Below are 24166 nucleotides of genomic sequence, written 5' to 3'. Positions count from 1 at the left end.
CAGTAATTGCACCATTTCGAATATTAATGTTTACTATAATAAAACTACCACTAAGGAAACTTTGAATAAAGTCAATGAAAGCTGAATACATTGTTGTTTATCGTTAAGTAAATAAATATTTAAACTGAGATATCTTTATTTAAGAAAAGTACGGTCGACGGAAAAGTTTTGTAACGAACTCGTGATTAAAATGGCGATTAACAATCTCGAACATTAACGCGCTCGCTTCGCTCACGCGTTAAAATATCTCAATTGTTAATCGCCCTTATTAATACACTTGTTTGTTAACTAACTATTAAACCACTGTTTTTTAATTGATGATAAAGCGCGTATGGCAGGGCGGGTGCTTATTTGTACAATGAGAATTTAAAGCAGCAAAAATTGGTGCCCTAATCTTGTTTTTTTTTCTTTTATACAATATATTAATTAAAAAACAATGTTTAAAATGAAACAGACCCAAAATATTTATCGGAAAATGATAGAACAAGGTTTGAACTTGAATTTAGGTCTTTGGGGTGAATTCGAAAATAATGTTTTTTACTTGTGTTTTTTAGCTTTGAAAATCGTTATTTTCCGTTTTTTTTAGTTTTAAATTATTTATAACTCGAAAACGATCAAGTTTACAGAAAAACTACAAGAGACCTATCCTGTTCAAAATGATCCAAAAAATACAAAAAAATTGTCCGGGCCGAAAAAATAGATTGTTACAATTTATTTAAAAATTTTTCTCCTGGTCAACCTCTTGAACCTTATTTTGGGATATTTCATTAAAGTGATTATGCAAAAAAATCTCATGGGAATATTTCTAGACCCGGAAGGAATAAACACTTAAGTCTTAAATTCAAAATGAGAAAAATTTTACAGGGGAAGGTTTAAAGTTTCTGATGAAAAAGTTTAAAGGCAACTGTGCTATCCATATTAATGCATTATCATTAAACAATAAAATAACTGACTTAAGTTATTATATTCAACTGGAAAATTTGACTTAAGTGGTTAAGGCAGATACTATTTAGGGAGCCTAAATACTTATAATTCAAGATAGGTACTATAAGTAACAATTTTTATTAAGTCTTCAATATACAAAATCAATATTTATTAAATAAACAATATTATAAGTCACTCTCGTCTCTGTCCAAGTCCCGATCTACGTCTCTAACATCGGCAGCAGTCTTTAGATATTCGTAAAAGTGATTAAAGTATTTCGGTATTAAAGGTAGCAAAGAAATTAAATCTCGCTTTTTCTCTTCACTTATTGCCAACTGTTGGTCCGAAATCGGCTGCAAAATTTCTTGTTTGTCTTGTTGTTCTTTTGAAAGAAATAGTTTTGAACGGCTCATTTTGCTGAAGGGATGTTTTATAATTAATACTACCGAAATCGAGTCTGTAAGAAAGCCATTTAATGTCAAACCACTTACAATTATTACCACCGAAATCTTTTGTTCGCATAATAAGAGGACCTTTAAGCAAAGCAGCAAATCAAAGAAATCAGCCTGTTGCATTTTAACAACCTTAAATTTATTACTGCTTGTACGAATCAGTTGCATCCAGTCATGTGGATGATAAATTTGTATAGCCGTTTTTTTTTCTTCTTTTTTTCTATTATAGCATGGTCCAAATCTACTTCCATATGTGAGTGACCAGATACCGTAAACTTGTGATGAATAACTTGTAATGTTGGTTTAGCCTGCAACAAATATGCAAACATTGCTGCGACATATGAATTTTTATTTTGTCCCCCACATGTATCTGAATACAGAATAATTTCTGTGACATCATTAGGTATCGCTAGCATGTCCGTATACAGACATGATGCTACTTGATTAGCACCTCTTGCTGATTTAGCCTCATGCCACATAAAATGTGTAGACAAAACAGTTGCGTTATCGTGGATTGTTAAATTAAACGTCCATAGTTGTCTCTTATAAAAAGCAACTGATGTCTCTAAAGCAGGAGTCGGGAGATATTGCTGCAAATCGAACGTGAGACAACGAGTTTGATTATTGTTAGCAGCTAATATTTTATTGACTTTCTTTTCACGATATGCTAAATCAGCGGCATTTTGGTGACACTTACGTTCTAAAATTATTGTGTTTTTCGCGGTTTCGTCTTTAGCTTGTCGAGCTTTATCTTAAACACATCACATGCATTGCTATCTACGTTTGGCTTTTTAAATTTTAAATTTAGTTTGTGAAATTCTCTTCTGTATATTTTATCACTGACAGGTTGAACGTGCGATTCGGAATATAATAAATGCATTTTAGAAATAGTTAAATAGGATGGCAAGTATTTACATGTGCTCCTTCGTCTGGTATAATGACTTTCATAAAGTGGAAAAGAATTAATATGGTTTATTACTTCCAGTAATTTATCTGCAGAATGTTTGCTTGAAGGTGGTTTCTTACCACGTTAATCTGGTTCCACGATGCCGCTGGAGCTGCTTCTCCTCTTTAGTCCAATAAGTTTAACGAAATTATCTGTGACATCCAAGGATTTGAGAAAACATCCTTGACAGACTGTTATTCGGTTAGAGTTAATTTCGAAATGATATTTGTATGTATACATCTTATATCTTTGTTTGTCTGGATCGTCTACACGTCGTTTTTCAGTTTGTTTCTCGTGTATAATCATCATTGAAGAAACCAACATTGCCCTAAGATCATATGACCCTAAGTTCCAAAAGTCTGCAAATATTTGTTGTCTTTGTTGTTCACTTACTTTTTCACATTTGTTAAGACAGTTGGTCAGGGGCTTCATGATACGTTTTTCTACAGTTTTACCTGCTGCAGTCACATATTCCTGACCAAAATTTCTTTTAGTTTTTCTTTCCCGTTTTCTCTTTCTGTTTTCTGTAACTGTAACTGGTTGTGTAATATCATCGGAAGAAGAAAGCATCTCAGGAGGATTATGCACGTCATTAACTTCCAATTGTGTATGCCCTACGACATGAATAGAACTCTCAAGTACAAATGTAGGGTCAGTAACAGAATCGTCATTTGAGTAATCACTTATTTCAAGTTTTTTTTCTGGAATATACGATTTCTGGATACCCGATGTACTTGGCTCAGGTTCTGCTACTAAGTCTTCCTGATTAACTATAAGAAACGAAAACTCAATTAAGTAGGTATCAAAAACAAATTAAAATATGTGTCATTTACGCTTGCACCAGGGATTTTCTAATAGTTAGATACATTTTTTTTTAAATCTGATAGTAAATTTAAAAGATTTATAATATTTTTCTTTATAAAATCATCTACTGAATTTTTTAAAATATTTCACAATCATTCATTTAAATGCAAGTTATACATTCAAATGATAGAAATTGGTAGAAGTGTAAAAGCACCCCTCTTATCTTTGGTACGTAAATTCTAAGAATAATGTCCGTAATCCAATTAAATTATTATTATTGTAATCAAAATCAACTTCATCCTTTAAACGGTTTTTAATTATAGGTACATCATTTTCCCTTTACTTTAACATTTCTACACCAATGGAACACATCTAGAAGTTTTCAAATTTTTAAGAAGTTACTGCACACAGCACACTATTTAAGTACCATAGATGAAAAAAATATTGTCAACAAAAATAATACATACCAGGTTCAGGTGTATTCGAAACTAGTGTTTGTGAAACTAGCTCCAATATCTGTCTACCTCCAAAGACTTGTAAATTTACTATTTAAATCCAATTAATTATTTAACAGAAATAAATTTCAGACTAATAAAACTATCACCAGATCAGGCCGTCAACTTTATCGGAACTAATAATTGAAAATGGTTTTAAAACGAAGATTCACCCGCAACTCAAGTGTCTTGTGTAAACAAAAGAGGAAGAACCGACTGTGGATATAGAAATCTAATCATAACACCTAGACAAACGCAACGCAATACCAACGCCACGAGACCTCCCCCAAGACCACACAGACGGAAGCCAACAACACCATTTAGATTATAAGTTACTACATAAAAGTTAAGCTACAAATAAAAAAGTACATTCATTCATTGGAGTCACTTCATAGCTTAAAGTTCAACAGTAATTGTTAATATTTTTATTTAAGCATAGTTTGTAAAATTGTATACTTTTCAAAAATAAAGTTTTTTTAAAAGTGAGAAAATATAATTATATCAATATCATCACAAAATACACTGACTCTGCATGTATTTAATACTTATGTCACTAACAATATTTAATATTTTAGAAACAAATTTGACAAGCATAAATACCTATATCTACATAACGTCGGTGATACTGCAATATGTCGTATGTCGGAATGAGGTAATATTTCAGGAGAGACAAAAAACTCTTCTCGTCGACCATTTTTAAATTTGAAAATGCGATTATTTGTGTATGATGTATCCTTTTATTTGGGTATTAGTACAGGAACACGATTTTTTGGTCAGTGTAATGTTAAGCAAAATGCCGTTACATATGACATATTGCATTGAAAGTTTAAATATTTAAATATTTTATGTCACATACGACAATTTTGTAATGCATGTACACCTCAGAAAAACAATTAATTATTTTCAAACCTTTTGTTTATTTTATTTAAATGGCGGAGAACAAAACTAAAAATTCTAAACTAATAAACTGGAAAGAAGAAAATATCATACACATTAATTTTTTATATGTGAATAGACTTGGAGAGACACACAGGTATGTTTTAAATTATCATAAAATGCATGATAATCTGATTCTATAACAGATTTTAATTGTTGAAGATGTAAGAATTTTGAATTCTCAATTGGGCGTGGCGATAAATATAAGGGTTCGTGAGTTACAGACGTTCTAGTACGACTTGGTCTTCGTGGCAGTTCGAGCCATTCATCAGTAAAATTGATTTTGTATTTTATCAGTCCCTGAGGAAGATATTGCAATGCACAAATATCTGTGACACAAGGATCACCTTTTTGGCTTCCAGGTCGAATTTGTGTGTACATTCCTTTGCTGTATTGTAAAAAATCGCTGTAATGCAAAGACACTACTTTGTAAGGGGATGGGTTTCGCCTGGCCGCTTTTATAACTTTAGTATAATCAGCGGGAACAGCAATATCATTTTTTCTTCCTAACTTTCTCTCAATCACACTGTGGACCGAATCCACCTCCATCTGGGTATGTCCTACCTCTAGGTACTTTTGTTCTATAATAATATTTTTCTCCATAGCTATCTCCAGCAAACCATTTGACATATTTACATTTCTGTTTTGGTACGTACAACCGTCGCTCCATAGGATTATTGTCTTCGAGTTGTGTCTTTCTATCTCTTCATTAAGAAACTTCACTAAAATGGAAACAAACACATCGCTATCTAAACCTCCATTTCCCTCGTGCCATAAATAACAAGCCACATCTTTGTTATTAAGATTAAAAAATGTTTGGTTATGAACCTTCAGTTTTTGTTTATAGTACATGGCAGAGGCTTGGGTATATGGACAAAGAAGAACGGCTTGTAAGTCCATAGTGTAGACATAACTTAAGTTTTCTGCCTCTGACGAGATAGCTTTTTGTTTGTCTTGTTCTTTTTCTGAGCGTGCCTGTTCTTTCTTGGCAACATGTCTATCATAATCTGATTGACTTAAATTTCCCTTCTTAAACATCACACATGTGTTGCACTGGTCCTTACGAGGAGTGTAAATTTCAAGATTTTTTGTCTTAAAAGTTTGAAAGAAAAGGCTCCAAGAACAAGATCTTATGTTTTGACGTTCACAGTAGTTAATAAACTCACGATGCAAATGTCTGTAACTGTTCCAAGTGGGTTCCAAATAAAGTTTTCTACTGGATGCTCGACAGTAGTGCGATTCAACTTTAGGCAGGCTGTCTAAGAATGTATTAACATTTTTTGTGCATTCAGAATCCTTCAGTGGCTCTACTAAAACTGGTCTAATAGCTTGCACTTTATTTGGTAAACATTTCTTTGAAACCCATTCGCTTACAGATCTTTCGCCAACACCTAAAGTGGCTAAAAACATTTTTTGCATACATGATATTTTTTTGAAGACTCCTTATTATCTCTAGCTATTAAATAATATTTAAAACCTGTTTTCTTTTGGGACTCCTCTTCGACAGTGTTTCTTCTTCTGTGTTTGGGCTGAGAGTGCAGTACAAGACTGCTTACATAAATTTGTTTACCTTCCCAAGAATTAATTTCAAAGAAATAGTGAAATATTTGATTACGCATTTCATTCGTAATTTGCGAACATTCAAATTTTATTACATTACTCCTGCGTTTTTTTGCTCTTGCGTCCGGTATCTGATGATCCTCTTGGTTTCCAACTAAATTTTCTGAGTCAGTATCAGTTTCTGTTGGCAGATACTCGCTGCCACTGTCACTTTCATGAAATGGATCGATATTTTCTTCTTCTATTGTCATTTCTTCCTGATAGTCAATTATTGGTATATCATTGTCTGTGTTCTGTTCCAAATAATATGATTTTGGAGCTATATCGGTTTTGGAATGCGATGCTTCTTTTGGAATTTCTGCCACTTCCAGGTGTGTTAAAACTGGATTCTCTTCCAATTCTGCATTTTCTAATAGATCTTCCACTGACTCTGGAACCGTGCTTTCTGTTCTTTGAGGACTTGATGCATCGTTCAATTGATATGTCAAAATGTTGATATTATCGTCTTCAGGTACTTGGTGAGAGGCGTCTGCTCTTGAAGTTGAATTTAAAGCTAATTCCACCAACAGCCGTGCTCTGTTCGACATTATTGATTCTCTGAAAAGAAAAAATAAACATGCAATATGTTGTATGTCAATACCTAACTTGAAGAGGAATAACACTAAATAAGCTAAATTTTGAATGCAATGTGTCGTATGTCGCATAGTATTATTCAACTAATTAGTGTAAAAAACGTAAATCTCATTATAAGAACCTAAATATTAAAATAATTTATTTATGGAAAAAAATTGAGGTTATACTATTTAGTTTTTCAATTATTATTGTGTTTCTCAACTAAAAATTGGACTATATATAAAGTTTTAGTATTTTAAATTCAAAAAAGAACAAAGAACTTACCATATTATGTATTTTGTATGTATGTACCTACATAAATTCACTTTTATCACTTCTAACGGCTGTTTTTAAGTTTACAGTTGACTACCTAATGAGCAATTTAAGTGACATACGCCATAAAATGATTCTGACATACGCCATACTGAAGTATCCATTTTAGTCAAGAAAAACTTATTTGCACGTATAAAAAATCATGGTAACTGTTAAACTTTCACCTGCGATATTTTGCAGGGGCGTAGAGGACTGCAATTTAGTTACAATGGATACATAAACGGAAAATGACCGTATTTGTGACATACGACAAATTGCAGTATCACCGACGATAAGTGGTTTAGAACGCCGTTTCACATCGAACTCGCTATATTTGTTATGACTAAGTACTTAAGTCCGTTATGAAATAAAAATAAAGAGTTATAAAGAGCACGATAAAATACTTTAATATATAAGCGGTATATGACTTAGGTGTTTATTCCAGTTGGTGTATTACACAAATTTGGTTAGTTTGCGAGATTATATATTTTTCATAAAAAAATGACTTAAGTGCTTGTGACCGCCGAGTCTAGATTTTTCAGAACACACCCGAGCTTTTCGCCTTCTCTATGTTTAATGGAGTAAAAAATAGAAAAAAAAAAGTAAAAAGTAAAAAAGTAAAGTAAAAAAAATAAAAAAATCCTCAATAATCGTCTGATAATTCTTGATAACCTTAAAAAATGTATGTTTACTCACAATCTATTTTACAATTTCTAGGAGTCGAAGAAACACCATTTGTAGCAACAGACGAAAAATGTATAAAAATAAAAGAGTTTTTAGACCACATATTCGAAGAGGTTAATATCTTTGAACGATATCCCGACGTAAACAAAGCAATCAATTTACTGGTTTTATCGGTAGAAATGAAATACAGACATCTTGGAATAGGAAGGCTTCTTTGTACAAGAACAATGTAAGTAGTGTATATTTACTATCTCTCCAACGACGCTACAGGTCAATTCGGGCCTTGGCCTCCCTCAGCACCCCTCTAATAGTATCCCTTTCCTTGGCTGCTCTCCTCCAGTTATCTACCCTTAATATCTCTTAAGCGTCGGTTGTCACTTCGTTTATCCACTTCTTTCTTGGTCTTCCTATTGACCGGCATCTCACCCTAGTTCTACTAAGCGTTCTACTAGGTGTTCTGTTATTATACATTTTTATAAGGTGATCTGCCCAGCGCACTCTTTATTTATTTGCATAATTTGCTATAGAGAGTTCTTTGTGATATTTTTAACTCGTGGTTGAATCTTATATCTCCACATACAATAATTATCGCAGTGTGTCCCAATATCCGACTCAATATTCTTCTTTCAAAAGTATTAATAAGGCTTATTTTTTTTCTGTCATGATCAATATTTCTGCGTCATTGTTGCTATTGGTTATATGATGGTTTTATATATTTTAAACTTTACTTCCCCGTGGGTCTTTCGATCCAAACACCTGTGACAGAGAGACGTATGATTTGTTAGCAAGCATTATCCTTTTCCTTATTTCCTCCTACTCGCTGCCATTCTCAGTTGTCTGTACGCCCAGGTATGATAGCTGTTTTACAACTTCAATATTTGCGTCGTCTATTGTCAAATTTTGAAAGTTTCGTTGTTTCCTAGCTTGTATTAGGGCTTTAGTTTTATCTACGTTGACAGCTAGCCCTATTTGTTTCGTATTTTCTTTAGGCTCCACATAAAGTTCTGTTATTTCTCTGATTGTTCGGCCCATCGAGTTTACATCGTCTGCATAAATCACAATCTGTTTGTATAATTCTGTATAATTTATTAATAAACAGGAAGTCGTTATAGTCCTTTATCCTTATGCGAGCTTGGTTTCCCTATTTTCATTTATTCCTGTTTTTATCTTGCAATATACCAATATTAATACCTTTCACTAATCTGTTCGTTTCTCGACACATCTTCTTTACGCATTAGAACATAAATCGACATACTGATAGTATGACCAATGGATATTGACTTAAATTTATTACCGTTGCGTAAAAGGACAGATTTCAAACTGAGTTTTGAATTGTCGATAAATATACGTCGTTCGCCTGGTGTGTTTTTCGATAAACTGATTTTGTCTAACAACTGTCTTATGTATTTTGCAATAAAATGTAATATTAGTATATGGATACAGTAGATCATTTTCTTTTAATCTGGAAGCAACTAATTCAAAGCCTTCCTGTATAGGTTCAGGTTTCTAACAATATCATTCAGTTTTTCTTGATTGGCGCATTAACCCGGACCTGCTTGAACATCACTGTTGTTATCCGATTGCAAATATCAATTTCATCAGAAGTTGATGTTTCTTTGTGATCTTCTGTAAGTGTATGTAGACTACCAAATGTTGCAATGTGTATTTCTCTAGAATGTAGTACCGTTCGCGTCATAAAAAACTGGTACAACTCTTATAATCGAAAATCGTGTTTTTCAAGTTGTGTAAGTTGAGCTTTTCACATGTGTCATTCTAATTTCGAAGGCAACGTTGCCAGTTCAACGAAAATATTATATCAAACCAGCTAAAAGCAGGGCTGTGCGACAGATCGCAAGTTTTTAGTATATTAAAAACTAAAACACTATCGAGCATTTTCGATCAGTCAGTCACATTTATATTTAAACATTTATTTAAACATACTTCTTCTTCTTCTTCAAGTGCCCTGTCCGTTGCGAACGTTGGCTATTAACATGGCAATTCTGATCTTATTTGCGGCGCTTCTGAATAGTTCGACCGATGTGAGCCCGAACCACTTCCTCAGATTTTGGAGCCACGAGTGTCTTCTCCTGCCTGGCCCTCGCTTACTGTCTATTTTTCCCTGGACAATCAATTGCAGTAGACGGTACTTATCGTGTCTCAATATGTGGCCTAGATATTCAAGCTTTCTTTGTTTAATTGTATTCACGATTTCTTTCTCCTTTCCGATTCTTTGGATTACCTCTATGTTGGTGACATGTTCGGTCCAGGATATACGAAGAATGCGTCGGTACACCCACATTTCGAATGCTTCTAGTTTTCTCGTGAGCGTCTCCGTCAGCGTCCAGGCCTCCACACCATACAGTAAGATCGGAAAAATGTAGCATTTAACTAGTCGTAGTTTTAGGGGAAGAGACAAATCCCTGCTTATGAGGAGCTTTTTCATATTGCTAAATGCTGCTCTAGCTCGTTCTATTCTCGCCTTAATTTCTGTGGCCTGTTCCCATTTTGCATTTACGTTGGTGCCAAGGTACACATAAGATTCTACATGGTCAATTAGTATGTTACTTATCCGTAACTGTCGAGCAGGCTGTTGCTTCCTGCTTATCAGCATCCACTTTGTCTTCTTGAAGTTGAGGCTCAGGCCGTATTCCTCACTAACTAAATAAACTCTTTCCATTACCTGCTGTAATTCGTCTATGGTACTGGCAAGGATCACCGTGTCGTCGGCATATCTTATATTGTTTGTTAACTCGCCGTTTATTTTTATGCCCTCATTTGCATTTTCCATACATTTATTAAATATTTCTTCGGAATAAATATTGAATAGGAGTGGGGATAATATACAACCCTGACGGACACCTCTTTTGATCTGCACACTTTTAGTGAGTTCGTTGCCAATTTTTGCTCTTGCTGTTTGACCCCAGTATAGGTTTGCCACAATTCGAATGTCCTTGTCGTCAATACCTGTCTTTCGCAGAATATCTATCAATTGTTCATGATTGACATTGTCAAATGCTTTTCTAAAATCCACAAAGCACAAATACACGTCCTTATCAACGTCTCTACACCGCTGTATAAGCACCTGGAGAGCGAAAATTGCTTCTCTAGTTCCAAGTGCTTTCCGAAAGCCAAACTGCGATCTATCAATATTTGACTCACATTTATCATATATTCTTCTATTTAAACATACATCTTAAAAAATTCTATTAATTTTGAAATTTTCCATTATCTCAGTATCCATACATTGATTCGTGTTTTATTATAATTTATGAAAATATTTCAATTCAAAAATAATGATAGATAATAAATCTAGACATGACTTTAAATTATTATGTTTAATTTCAAATCGAGAGGTGTAATTGATTTCTCGTAAAGTGTAGCACAAAACTGTATTGAATTGTGGAAGATTACAGTAAATAAAACCCACTGGAAAAATTTAAAATTTAATTTGAAATTAATAAAAAATAAATAATTTTTGCAGTGAACAAGTGTGGAATTTAAATATATATGTATTACAATTCGAAAAGTTAATATTTTGTCATAGCTCCATTATTATTAATCACTTCTTGTAATCTTCTGGGAACTGAGTTTATTAAATTTAGTGACAAATTTTCATCTTCGGCCAAGCTTTCCCAGGTTTCTTCAATGATGGTCCATAAATGATCCCTGTTTTGGGGAACTACATTTAATTTTTGTATTTTGTTGATCAAAGTCCCCAAACGTTCTCTATTGGATTAATATCTGGACTTTTAGAGGGCCATGGAAGAGCTTCGATGCTATTTTCCATAAGGTAATCCCGTACACTGTGGGCTGTGTGGATTGAACAGTTGTCATGCTGGAAAATAAAATTATTGTTGAGGGAAATTTCCCTAACCGATGGCAACATCATATTATCTAATATATGTAAATAGGTTTCAGTATTGAATCGTCCTTCAATTCTCCAACACATTCCTAAACCTCCTCTATACATCCAAGCCCAAACATTTACAGAGAACCGTGCGGACTTATCACTTGATAAAATATAGTTTTCGTTAAACCTATTTCGAGGCGGTCTATAAACCCTAATATGGCCATCATAATGAGACTGGAATACTTTTTCATCAGTAAAAATTACACGGTTCAAAAAATTGACTGGATTATTTAAAACGTATTTTAAAGCAAATAGGAATCTACTTTGTTTATGTTCCTCGCTAAATTTGTATTTTCGGGTGGCTGCACAATTTTTTAAATCTGTTCTTCTAATTCTTTTTAATGCTGTAGTTATAGAAGCAATAAAGTTTGTATTAACTTTTGCTTGCCTTGCCGTATGGAAGGGATACGCTCTTAAATAATTAGTTAATGTTTCATATTGCTGGGCTGTAGTAATAACTGGTCTCCCACTCCCTCTTCTTCTATCCAAAGTCTGCTCGTTTTCCCATTTTTTTTAATGTTGTGGATTATGGTTTTGCTTCTATTCAACGCTTGAGCCAGTTGTCGAATAGACCAACCATCTTCTATTTTTGAAATTATTCTCGTTTTATCAAACTGACTTAACTCACGTGGCATCTTTAAAAATTCACTTTGACAAACTTGTCAAATCTGACTGATGGCAAGCAATATTTTTTATGTTTAATTTGTATGTTTAATCGTTCGGATATGTTCGGGAAGTTTTCACGCACTGATAACATCGGTAGATACTAAACCAACATTTTTCAGTTATAAGAGGATTTTTTAAGGCAGACGATGATATCTTACTCCGCTTAATTTTATTCTCATTGTCATTTATACACCGTAAATCATTTAATTTTGAAAAAAATATGCATCTCAATGGGTAGGTAAATGTTTTTTGTTTACATTTTATACATAGTAATGTAAAAAAGTAATAGTCGATTTATAGATAAAAACTGATTACAATTAGGGTGTAGATTCAACCTCTATAAGGAACATTACAGTGAGATATTGGATTGTAATGTAATACTGTCACGTTTTGAAAACCATTTTTGCCCCGGATATTTTATAGTTTATAATCTACGTAGGATAAAGTATAATGTTAGTTTTTCACATTTATCGTTTATGTAATAAATAATAAATTAATTTAGGTAGTTTGCCTGTTACTAAACTTAGTGACATAACATACAGTCAACAGTTTGTGTTCTGTAAGCAATTGAAGTATAAAATTACAGTAGATGCATTCAGATGTTCCCTGTGCCAATACCCTAAGTTTAAATATCGTTCAACATTTTGGACATTAACTCAATCCTCTCTCTGGTTATTAAATTTATTAGATACGGTTTTTTGTTGTTAATAATAAAAATAATACCTATCTAAAAACTATAAACATTTTTGAACGTTATTTTTTACGTTTTACGTTTTATTCAAATTTACTGAAATTCCGTTATCTGTGATGGCAACAACAAATTGATTCACGAACCATTGTGCCCAGTCTGAACACAGGTTTACATTGGAAAAAAAAAGTGTACCAGTTTTATATGATGGGAAGTGTACATATCTCCTAGTTGAATCTACTTCAGGATATGTCTATTTCTCTTTATTGTTTCGATTGATACGTTTATTATTTACAACACAACAATCATCGTGATGGTTTCTTGAGACACTTCCTTTTTTCCATTGACCATTGCCGCCAGTGTTCAACGCATACTAAAAGAGGACACCAAGATCTTCAAGGGTTTTTTTCACAAGGTCGGAAACAGATAAAACAGAGTATTTTATATATATATATATATATATATATATATATATATATATATATATATATATATATATATATAACACAAAATTATAGTTGTTTTAAACAACCAAGTCTGCTTATAGATTCCATGACTTTAATTATTTCGTTGCTAAATAATGTCGACCACAGCTCAGTGGCTTACTAAGCCAGACAGCCCAGGTTCTATCCTCCTCGGCAAAAACACCAGAAATTTTTCAATTTTAATTTAATTGAACCCCCACTTTGCTTCAATGCTTTTTCTTATTTTTACCTCTTATTAAAACTATACAATTGATTTCAAGAAAACTAGAGTTGCTGCAAAAATGACATTTTTGAAATTAGCGGCGTTAACTCTCCAGCACCAAAATTTCTTTTTTATTTTGTTTTTCTGTGTATTTATTACCTTGTGTATTGCTTGGTTCATTTTATTATACTCAGGCTCCTTGGCTTTTTGCTTTTCTAGGTTTTTATTTTTATTATTCCATGATCAACTCTCCTCTACTATTGTTATCCTGTCAAATCATGATAAAGCTGATTTTTAGCTGTTTTGCATACATAGTTTATTTTATATCCAGCTCTTGTTGTTTTTACCCCTATATTTCTTTATTTTATTCAGATCTTCATTAATATACAGATAACCAAACTTATTTGGAATCATCTGATATTCCTTATTATTTCAAGCAAATGTAAAAAACCAATAGACGAAGTCGAACAATATTTAGTTTAAAGAAAACAACAAATTGTTGAAATAACAAATTAAAACTACTTATTTCTTTTAAAGTCAATAACATAAAAAATTTCAATGGTAAACGAGTAATGTCTAAATTGTTTTTATTTATTTATGCTTTTATTTAGTAGTCAGTGTTACCACCCCTAGCCCTTATGCAAGCTTAAATTCGCTTAGGCATGCTCCTAAACAAATTGTCAACATTTTGTTGTGGTAGAGCAGCTTTTACTAGCTGTGCAATGTTTTATGGATTATCCCGGTGAGCTTTAATTCTTCTTTTAAGAATATCCTACAAATGCTCTATAGCATATGATATCTTCTGCTTCAAGGAAGTCTGTAGTCCCTCTGCTGGTATGTGGAAGAGCTTTATCATGCATGAAAATTAATTTTTTTTCCATTGCACCTCTTCAGAGGCTAACTACAAGTTCTGAAACCAAATCCACATACCTGCGTGTGTTAAAGTTGGTTGGATTGAGGCAAATTAAAGCAGTTTTGTCACCGATCATAATGCCTCACCAGAACTTGATACTTCCTTCTTTATATCTGTGAACAAGTCTGGCAGTTTCCGTTCTTGTTTGTCTTCCTCGCCCTCTAAGTACACGAATTCGTCGGTCATCTGATTTTACACAAATCCTGGTTTCATATGAAAATGGCACATTTTGCCAATTTACAATGTTGCAGTTTTGGTGTTGAAGGCACCATTTAGGCGATCAATCTTGTGATGGGAACTTATAACTGTCCACTGCTGTATATTTCTTGGACACAAAGTCTTTTTCTTATCGGTTTAACTAAAATAGTTGTACCTGTAGCTTCCCAAAAGTTGCCTTTGGAGCTGCGGGTAAAAAATTGTTTGGTCACTTCTAGCTTTTTGGATAATGAAACGATCATGGCGAGAAGTTGTTAATTTCTGGCGACTTTGTCTTGGTCTATTCTTAAGCGTTCCTAATTTCTGATACCTCGCATAGGTTTTTGACACAACGCTCTATATTACGTCTACCACTGCAGCTATGTCCATATGAGACCTTTATTGCCCTCTAAGACCAATAGTCTTTCCTCGTTGCACATTTGTTAAGCCCACATAATATAAGACATACTTTCGGTTTTTAACGTAAAAGCTAGTTTATTCATTTTCAACAATTACAATAATTTAAGCAAATAATTTATAACGTACCGAGCTGTGTTATCTGATTCTTTTATCGGTTCGTTTATATTCAATAAAAACATTTATTCTCTGCAACAATAACAAGTTTTTTTAAGGAAATAAATATTGATTTGAAATATATGATGAATCCAAATAAGCTTGGTTGTGTGCATTATTTACTTATTTAATCGTAGTCGTACTCGCCTCACGGGAGTAAGGCGTTAGAGGTTTTGGCGATCGACTCCGCTTTTCTTCAACTGCTACCTCGCCTCTTCAGTGCCGTTCCAATATCGCTATTCCACGTCCATATTGGTTTGCTCCTTCTTCATTTTTTGTCCACTTCTACTTGCCATACTTGCTTCTCTTTTCTATTATCATCCATACGGACCATATGAACAAACCACGCAAGTTGTCTTTATTCGACTTAAGACCGATACATTACATTGTTCCCAAAACCGCTCTAAGGTACTGCATTTCACACGCTTGTATCTTACTTTTGTACCTGTTACTTAAAATCCAATTTTTTGAGCCGTAGACTAGCACGGGCACGTATACACTGTTAAATACTTTTATTTTGGTGCTAATACTGATCTCCTTTCTTCGAATAAAAGCCTTGTTTAATGCACAGTAAACTTTAGTTGCATTGTTTACTTTGTTGATTTCTGGTTCCATTTTTCCTTTTGCTTTTACAATCTAGCCCAAATATTTAAAATTTTCAGCTTGCTTCTGTCTTTGGTTGATTTTTATTTTATACTTCAACTAAAACATTAATTCCCAATTTGAAATTGTTGCCACAATAACAAAAACATCAGCATAGATTAATTCTGATATAAATATTTTTCGTAATATTCTCACTCAAGAACTGTCATTTACAAACTACATAACAAATCTAAACCGGTTCAATAACTCAATATGGAAACCGATCAAAAACTCCAAAAAACCCGAGACTCCGCTACCGGCAATTAGAAACGAACAGGGACCAATACTACAGTGGGCTATGATGAAGAAAAAACAGCGCTATTTGCCGAGCACCTAGCTCAAGTATTTACTCCCAACAACGACGCTCCAGATATTGAAATTGAAAGGGACATAAATAACATTCCAGAGAACATACCAGTAATCAGACCACTAACCAAAAATGCAGTTCAACAAGAAATCCAATATTTAAACATTAGAAAAGCTCCTGGGCTGGACAAAATAACACCCAAGAAGATGAAGGAACTACGAGATAAAGGAATCATACTGATTACTGTCATCTTCGATGCTATTCTACGATTAAACTACTGGCCAAAGCTCTTTAAAACCGCTGAAATAATACTAATCCCAAAAGCAGGAAAAAATCCAAACGAGGTTTCATCATATAGGCCAATAAGCCTACTACCAGTCGTATCCAAAATACTTGAAAGGTAAAGTTGTCGGGCGTTGCCAGTCGTGTGTTATAAGTTATAACACACGACTGGCAACGCCCGAGAACTTTAGGCGCGAAAACTTGACTTAACGTAATGACGTAGGAGTTTGCTCGATTACTTAGATAGAATGTGTCTTTCAGTACGCAATATGCAGTTTTAATTCACTTAATAAATTAAAGGTTAGTTTTCTAATGGAAATTAATTCCGGTGTTGCCTTAAAGCTACGGTATGCAATATAGGGTTAACTAATGTCTATTAGGTTAAATATTCTGGTAGAGTTAAGCGGTTTTTAGAAACTGTGTAGTTTTCGGAAAATAAATAATAATTATATCACTTTAATTATTGTCTAATAGGCTAAATCTTATGGTAGCGTAAAACTGAGCGGTTTTTAGAAACTGTATAGTTTTTGTGATCTCTGTAGGGTTGTTGAGCATTTCCTTAAGAGTAGGTTTCAAGTCCAGTGCTTTATACATGTTGATGAATTGTTTGCAGTCGGTAAGGATGTGTTTTACAATAAGGTAAACATTGTAATTGTGGCAAAGTTGGACGAGTTTCAGAGCATATCAAGAAACCATGGGTAAGTTTGGTGTGGTTGTTTCGGAGTCTTCTAATAGTCGATGCTTCTCTTCTAGTTAAAAAGTGTGTGTTTTTATGTAAAATAGAAGAAGGAAGAATAGGAAGATCAGAGAAAGAAAAGGCTATAATAAATATATAGAAATTTTTATTTTTTCCTAAAACTTAAAAGTTAACCATCAATGATTTTTGGGCATGTATTTTATTTTAGAGAATTAGCCAAGACATTAGAAGCCAAACTAGTAATGATAGAGTGTACGAGCATATATTCAGCAGCTGCAGTGAAATCTTTGGACTTTCAGTTGGTCTGGAAAAGTGAATTCGACAACTACAAAGTTAACAACGAGGTAGTCTTCAAAACAACACCGCCGCATAATATTGTACAGACATTAATATATGAAGTGTAATGTGCGTTGAATAAATACGATGTAAATTATGCATGTTGTGTAAAAAATAAATATATCATTATATTTATTTGCCAAACCAATTTTTGTTTTATATATATATATATATATATATATTATTTATATATATATATATATATATATATATATATATATTATTTATATTCAGATGCATTAAGATCTAATGACTTCTTATCATATCAAGACCGTAGAAAAAGCGAACTAGTAAGGGAGTAAGAGAATTAATAATAATATTATATATATATATATATATATATATATATATATATATATATATATATATATATATGTATATATATATATATATATATATATATATATATATATATATATTCAGGGATTCTATAGTATTCACTGCCTTCCCTCGCTCAACCGTGTCCATCTCTCTCTGTTGTTCCATTCTCCATCGTTTAGGCCTCTCTTACTCATGGCGTCGTCTACTTCGTTACTCCAGGATTTTCGGGGTCGTCCTCTTTTCTTCCTTCCTATGGGACTCCATTGGGTTATTCTCTTTATCCGTCTGCTGTCACTAGTTCTTCTTACATGTCTACACTACTTTAGTCTTTTTTGTTCTATGTATGTTAGTATGTCTGTTTCTATTGACATTTTTTGCTTTATTTCGTCATTAGTCTGCAGCATCTTCGCAGGCATTCCATCTCTGTTGCTGCTGTTTTTCTTGTTTATGATCCAATTTTCAGACCCATATGTCATAATACTTCGCACTAATGTTTTATAAATCTGTGTTTTTGTCTTCATATTTAGGTGTCTATCCCACCATACTGAGTTAAGTTGTCGGATTGCTGTTCTTGTTTGTCCTAATCTTTGTCTAATTTCTTCCTCTGTTGTTGCCTTTTTCGTGATTATAAACCCCAAGTATTTGAACTTATCCTTTCATTTGTTTGTTACGTTGTCATCAATCTGTAAATCTTCTATGTCTTCTTCACTTGTAGATAGGTACTCTGTTTTCGCGAGGTCTATCTAGGCCAGCCTTGGTATATTCTTCTTGTAGTTTCTTCATCATGTAGCTGAAGTCGTCTTGGTCTTGTGCAATCACTACTTGATCGTCTGCAAAGCTTAACGTATATAGGTATTCGTTCCGTACCGGTACTCCCATGCCTTCGCATTTTCTTTTCCATGTAGTCAAGGCTTTCTCTAAGTATATTTTGAATAGAGTTGGAGATGTGGAACAACCCTGCAGAAGACCTTTTGTTGTGGTGAAGTCTCCTATGATTTTTGTTCCCATTTTAATGGACACTTTACTTTCTTTATACAGAGCTTTTGTAGCTTCTATGAGTTCCGTCTGTATTTCTAATTTGTACATTGCCTCCCATAGTTCTGACCTTGGTACAGCGTCATACGCCTTTCTCAAGTCCACAAATGCCAAATGTATATCTCTATTTTTTGCTTTCTTTTTCAACAGTTGTTCCAGTGTGTATATGTGGTCTATGCATGATCTTCCTGTCGTGAAGCCTGCCCGATCCTCCCCGATTTTACCTTTTATTGCTTGCTCTATCTTTTCTCACAGCATCTTCCCATATAATCTTCCTATTGATGATACTACGCTTATTCCTCTATAGTTTTCGCATCGTTTTCTATCACCTTTCTTAAATATAGATGTCATATATGCCTCCGTCCATTCCTTTCGGAGTTGTTCTCCATTTATGGCTTTCTGAAAGATCCATTGTATCATCCGGTGTAATTTTTTTGATCCGTATTTTATAAGCTCAGGTGAGATGCCTCCAGGTCCCGGTGCTTTCTTATTTTTGATTGCTTTTATGGCCGTTCTCATTTCCCTATCTGTTATCTCTATTTCTTGTTGTGGGGATCTGCTTCGTCTTCGCCTGTTTTCTTTTCCAATGAATTGTGAATTTTTTCTTTTGAGTTTTGTTTCAATCCTCTTAGTACTTTCCATGACTCCGAGGTTCTTGTACCTCCTATGTATGTAATATTATATATATATATATATACATATATATATATATATATATATATATATATATATATATATATACATATATATATGTATATATATACACTTTATATCCAACTTCTTAGTACTATGCAAATGATAACTGGAATATTAAGATGCATTAAGATCCAATGGCTTCCCGTACTACTAGGAATATCCTGGTAGTTCGGGATATGTACACTCGAAATCCGTAAAGAACATAATAATATTAATAATATAATATATTATATTATAATAATAAGTGGTCTGAGGCAGGGTGTTAAAGAGGCGGGTACCTGTCATACAATTAGCTAAAGACCAACAACAACAAGAGCTGCAAGAGCCTGCGCTCTTGCAGCTCTTGTTGTTTGAGGATTATCTTAACTCCAAATAGGGCAATTTTGTTTGTTGACGTAGCCATTCTACCAAAAGTGAGCTTCATCGCTAAACAAAATTCGCTTATGAAAATCGGAATCAACAGCAATCTTGTTTTGGACTCTTCTTCTTCGTTAGGTGCCGTCCTCTTCTTCTTCTTTAAGTGCCGTCCTCTTGTTGGCGATGACCTCTGCAAAGTCTTCCCTATTTTGGGCTTTCCTTATTAAACTTTGAAAGTCTAACGCAAAGCAAGATCTTTCCACAAAATAGACTGATTCGGGTCTTACGTATGCTACGCTCTACAGCAGCAACAACTTGTTCTGTACGCACTGCACGACGTGTCTGTGGATGCATATTATCATTGAGAGTAAACGTGGTGCAAAAACATTCCATGGTTAATCAAATTACTTGCTCTGAGGGACTATTATGTTGACCATAAAATGGACGTAGTGCGCGATACATATTTCGAACAAAACCAGAATTTTTTAAATAAATTTGTACAATTTGGAAACTTTGTTCAGGGGTCAAGTCTATTCATGCTGAAATGCCAAACCAAACTTAACATAAATCACTTGAGAGCTGTCAAAATGGCCGACAATTAAAAAAGTGTTACCAACTTTTATTTTTATATCTCTAAAAAAAAAACACCCTTTACATAGGCAGAAGTAGGTAGTGTAGCCTTTGGGTGTATATCTAAAGCATGGAGAGAAATTAGAGTAACTTTCAATACTAAACCCAGATTAAGAATTTGGGAAAAAACAAAGTCTCTAAGACCAATAAGTCTACTGTTTTTCTACAGAAGTCATTACAGAAACTGCTCAATAGATATATTTGAGATAAAACATTTTATTACATAAAAATGCAATACATCGAGAAAAACATGCCTATAGAGCATGGAATTAACCGAGATGGCACTAGATAGTCTCTTATTAAAAGTAGAGAACATAACTGAAAATAAAGAAATAATACAAGGAGCCTTTTTGACGATACTTTAATAATAACTATAACCAATGCATTGACATAAAGAAATTGATAATATTTGTTTGAACTGGATAGAATCTCTGCTCAGGAATGGAGTTGTAATTACTACCATCTTTGGAGAGACTGCATTGGCCTGTGTCATCAGAAGATGCCCGCAAGAAAGATCTACCCCCACTGCTGTGGAATCTGAGAATAGATGAACTAATCTTGCCTTTAAAGACTTTTAATTAAAGAAATTAGTTATAAAATAATAATAGAAAATATGTATAAAATAAATAGATATGCTAAAATAATCTCACAAGGAAAATACAACAAGGTAGTCATAGAAGTGGTTAAGCAATTAACTTATAGAGGGGCTAAATATAAGTCATCACAAAGCCGCTGTAGCCGCCTTTAGAAGGAAATTAGAAAAATTATGTCCCCTAAAGCTCACTCCAAAAGTGCGTTATAAAATATCAATAATGCGGACTTTACATTTACGAGTACTCGGATCCGAGTAGCTCGGATTTGAGTTACGAGTAAAACTGTGATCGTTTACATTAAATTCGAGAGATCAGAGTTGTTTCAAAGAGAATTTAAAAATGGCGTCATCAAGAAAGAAACGAGCTGCTGTTGCATTAGTGTTACTAAACATTTTAAAGGAGAAAAATAAATGTGGTAAGTGGTAAGTAATGGTCATGATATCCGCAATAGTCTCGTACGCCTTATTTCTTTTGATAATGTCCCGATACTCCTTCAGTTTCACATTCCATAAACATTCAAAAGAACGGTAAAGATCGATAAATAATTGATCTATTTGATCTGCAGAAAATCTTAGTTCCGCCATTTTTAATTTGGAATTTCCACCACTTTGACGCTCATTCGTACAGGAACTGACAGGAACTCGTACTGCTACTCGGTTTGCGTTCAACTTCAATCCGAGCTCGGATCCGAGTGACAAGAGGCTCCGAGTAGACGTTTATACTTCCGAGTTGCACTTCGAGTAGAGTAACTCGGATCCACGTACTCGTAAATGTAAAGCGGACTTAACAGTGTTTTCTTAAGACACATAATACATATCTTATCTAATGAAAAAAGAAATTATCTTAGCAAGAAAAAATAGTATTAAAATTTTACTTTTATGGATCCGAGGGCACTCTGGTATCCTTGGAAACTATAAGGTTGATTAACTTAATAATAAATACATTAAACAAAATATAATTCGTTTTCTGAACATTTCCATGAATACTAAATTATAATTTTTAAATTCCATTCTCTATTTAAAAACAGAGATTTGGTCCAACTGGGCGTTTAAATGGTATGAAGGATATTGTAAAAATAATCCATTGTATTTTAAAATTAATAAGCAAATCCGTCCTATAGCATGTTTCTTTTCTTTGTCCTTTGATCATTCTCCATATTTATTTTATTTGTCCTTTGATCATTCTCCATATTTCTTTTTGTGTTCCGTAGAAGTCGTATTCCATCTGTTTTGAGAAACTCTGCCTGTGTTCCATTTTTATTTGTCTGATTAAAGTATTCGTTTCATGTCTGATTCGTTTATAGTGCCTGTTGTGTTCTATATTGTAACAAGACTTTTTTCTTTTCTTTACATTTTGTCTTCACTTCCTCTCTAAATTATGCGTTTTTTATATGTTAGTGTTCGTTACTTTCCTTTTTTTTTCTAGCATACTTTTTCCCAGCATTGATATTCTTTTTCTTTATAAGTATCCTGTGGATTCTGTATTTAGTACTTCGACTCTGATTTTTATTTGTGTTAATGCCGCCAGTGGCGCACTCGGAGAGGGGGTTAAACCCCCCCGGACCCTATTCCGACACCGTTACTTACACATTTTAAGGACTCAAAATGGAGGTAACATCATAAAAAAATTTCGGTGACCAACCAAAACCCCCCCCCCAGAGGCAAATTCTAGGTGCGCTACTGAATGCCGCTTTTTAACGTGTGAAATATTTCATGATGATTCTTATTTTACTAGGCTATGGTCGCTACTTACATCCACTGAGTTGAGGCATCCTACGTTGATTATTTTTGATGGATGTATATCCCTGTTGGTTATAACATAATCTATCATAGATCTTTGCCTACGGGTGTTATAGAATGTACATTTTTGTTGGTTTTTGTGGTCAAACATTTGTGGTTTATTCTAAGTTCATTATTTGTGTAAGTTTATCATTAGTTCTTCATTTTCATTTTTGACATTCTTGCTATGTTTTTACTTCAGTACGGTATTACCTGATTACCTATTCGAGTGTTAAAATCCTCGAATATTATAATCTTCCCTCTGACTTGATCTATTACTTGCAATTCTTCATAAAAAGTTTCCCTTGACGTTTCAGGCTTGTTATTTGATGGGTCGTATACTCCGATGATGTTCGAGTCTTCCTTTTCCATTATCTTTGCTGTTACAAACCTTTCTAATATGTATTGACACTATTTGATATGATTTTTGCACCTTTGGTGTATTAGTAAGGGTACACCTTCTTTGGCCCTGCTTTGTTTTAATACTCCACTGTAGATTAGTATGTATTCACTTAATTTTGATTGTCACTTTTCTTTCTTTTTTTTTACTACTCAAATGTCTATTTGTTTCTCTATCAGCACTTGTGTAATTTCTTGGTACCTTATGTTGAGCGATCTGATATTCCATGTAGTAATTCTTATCTGGGTTTTGGATATTTTTGGCTGGTCGTCATTTCTTGCCGTATTCGCTTTCTTAATATTAATCCGGTTCCAAGGCTGTACATTCATTCTTTGAGCAGTATTCAGTTTTACGCATGGTAGGTTGCTGTTGCTAACCATGCAATCAACCTCAAAACTAAAACTTAAGTTAACCACATAAATGGCTTTTGTGCATGTACTTCATTTATATAGTGCTTATTATCGTTTTTAGAGAACTAGCCAAGAAATTGGAAGTCAAACTAATAATGATCGAGTGCTCGAGTATATTTTCAGCAGCTGCAGCGAAATCTTTGGGCTTTCAATTGGTGTGGAAAAGTGAATTTGAAAACTACAAAGTTAACAACGAGATAGTCTTCAAAACAAAACCGCCGCATAATCTTGTACAAACATTAATATACGAAGTGTAATGTGCGTTGAATAAATACTGTATGAATTCTACATGTTGTGTAAAAAATATATATATTATCATATTTAGT

The 24166-nt window shown here is 33.6% G+C and overlaps 1 protein-coding gene across 2 annotated transcripts in view; it reads left to right on the top strand.

Moving 5' to 3' along the window:
* The window catches only part of LOC140440893 (arylalkylamine N-acetyltransferase 1-like), a 33180-nt gene extending 9025 nt beyond the window's left edge, over nucleotides 1-24155 (top strand). Inside the window, exons 3-4 of one of the 2 annotated variants that reach the window (XM_072531259.1) lie at nucleotides 7758-7953; nucleotides 23902-24155. In XM_072531259.1, the coding sequence (XP_072387360.1) occupies nucleotides 7758-7953; nucleotides 23902-24097 (392 nt within the window). In that variant the 3' untranslated portion in view covers nucleotides 24098-24155. Of the gene's footprint in view, nucleotides 1-7757; nucleotides 7954-17492; nucleotides 17756-23901 lie in introns of those variants that run through there. The other variant, XM_072531264.1, reaches the window with a different exon arrangement.
* Nucleotides 24156-24166: the final 11 nt, after the last annotated feature.

The sequence above is a fragment of the Diabrotica undecimpunctata genome, chromosome 1, assembly GCF_040954645.1.
Source record: "Diabrotica undecimpunctata isolate CICGRU chromosome 1, icDiaUnde3, whole genome shotgun sequence".
Taxonomy (NCBI): Eukaryota; Metazoa; Arthropoda; class Insecta; order Coleoptera; family Chrysomelidae; genus Diabrotica; species Diabrotica undecimpunctata.
The sequence above is the reverse complement of the archived record's forward strand: the minus strand, read 5'-3'. Positions and strand labels throughout refer to the sequence as shown.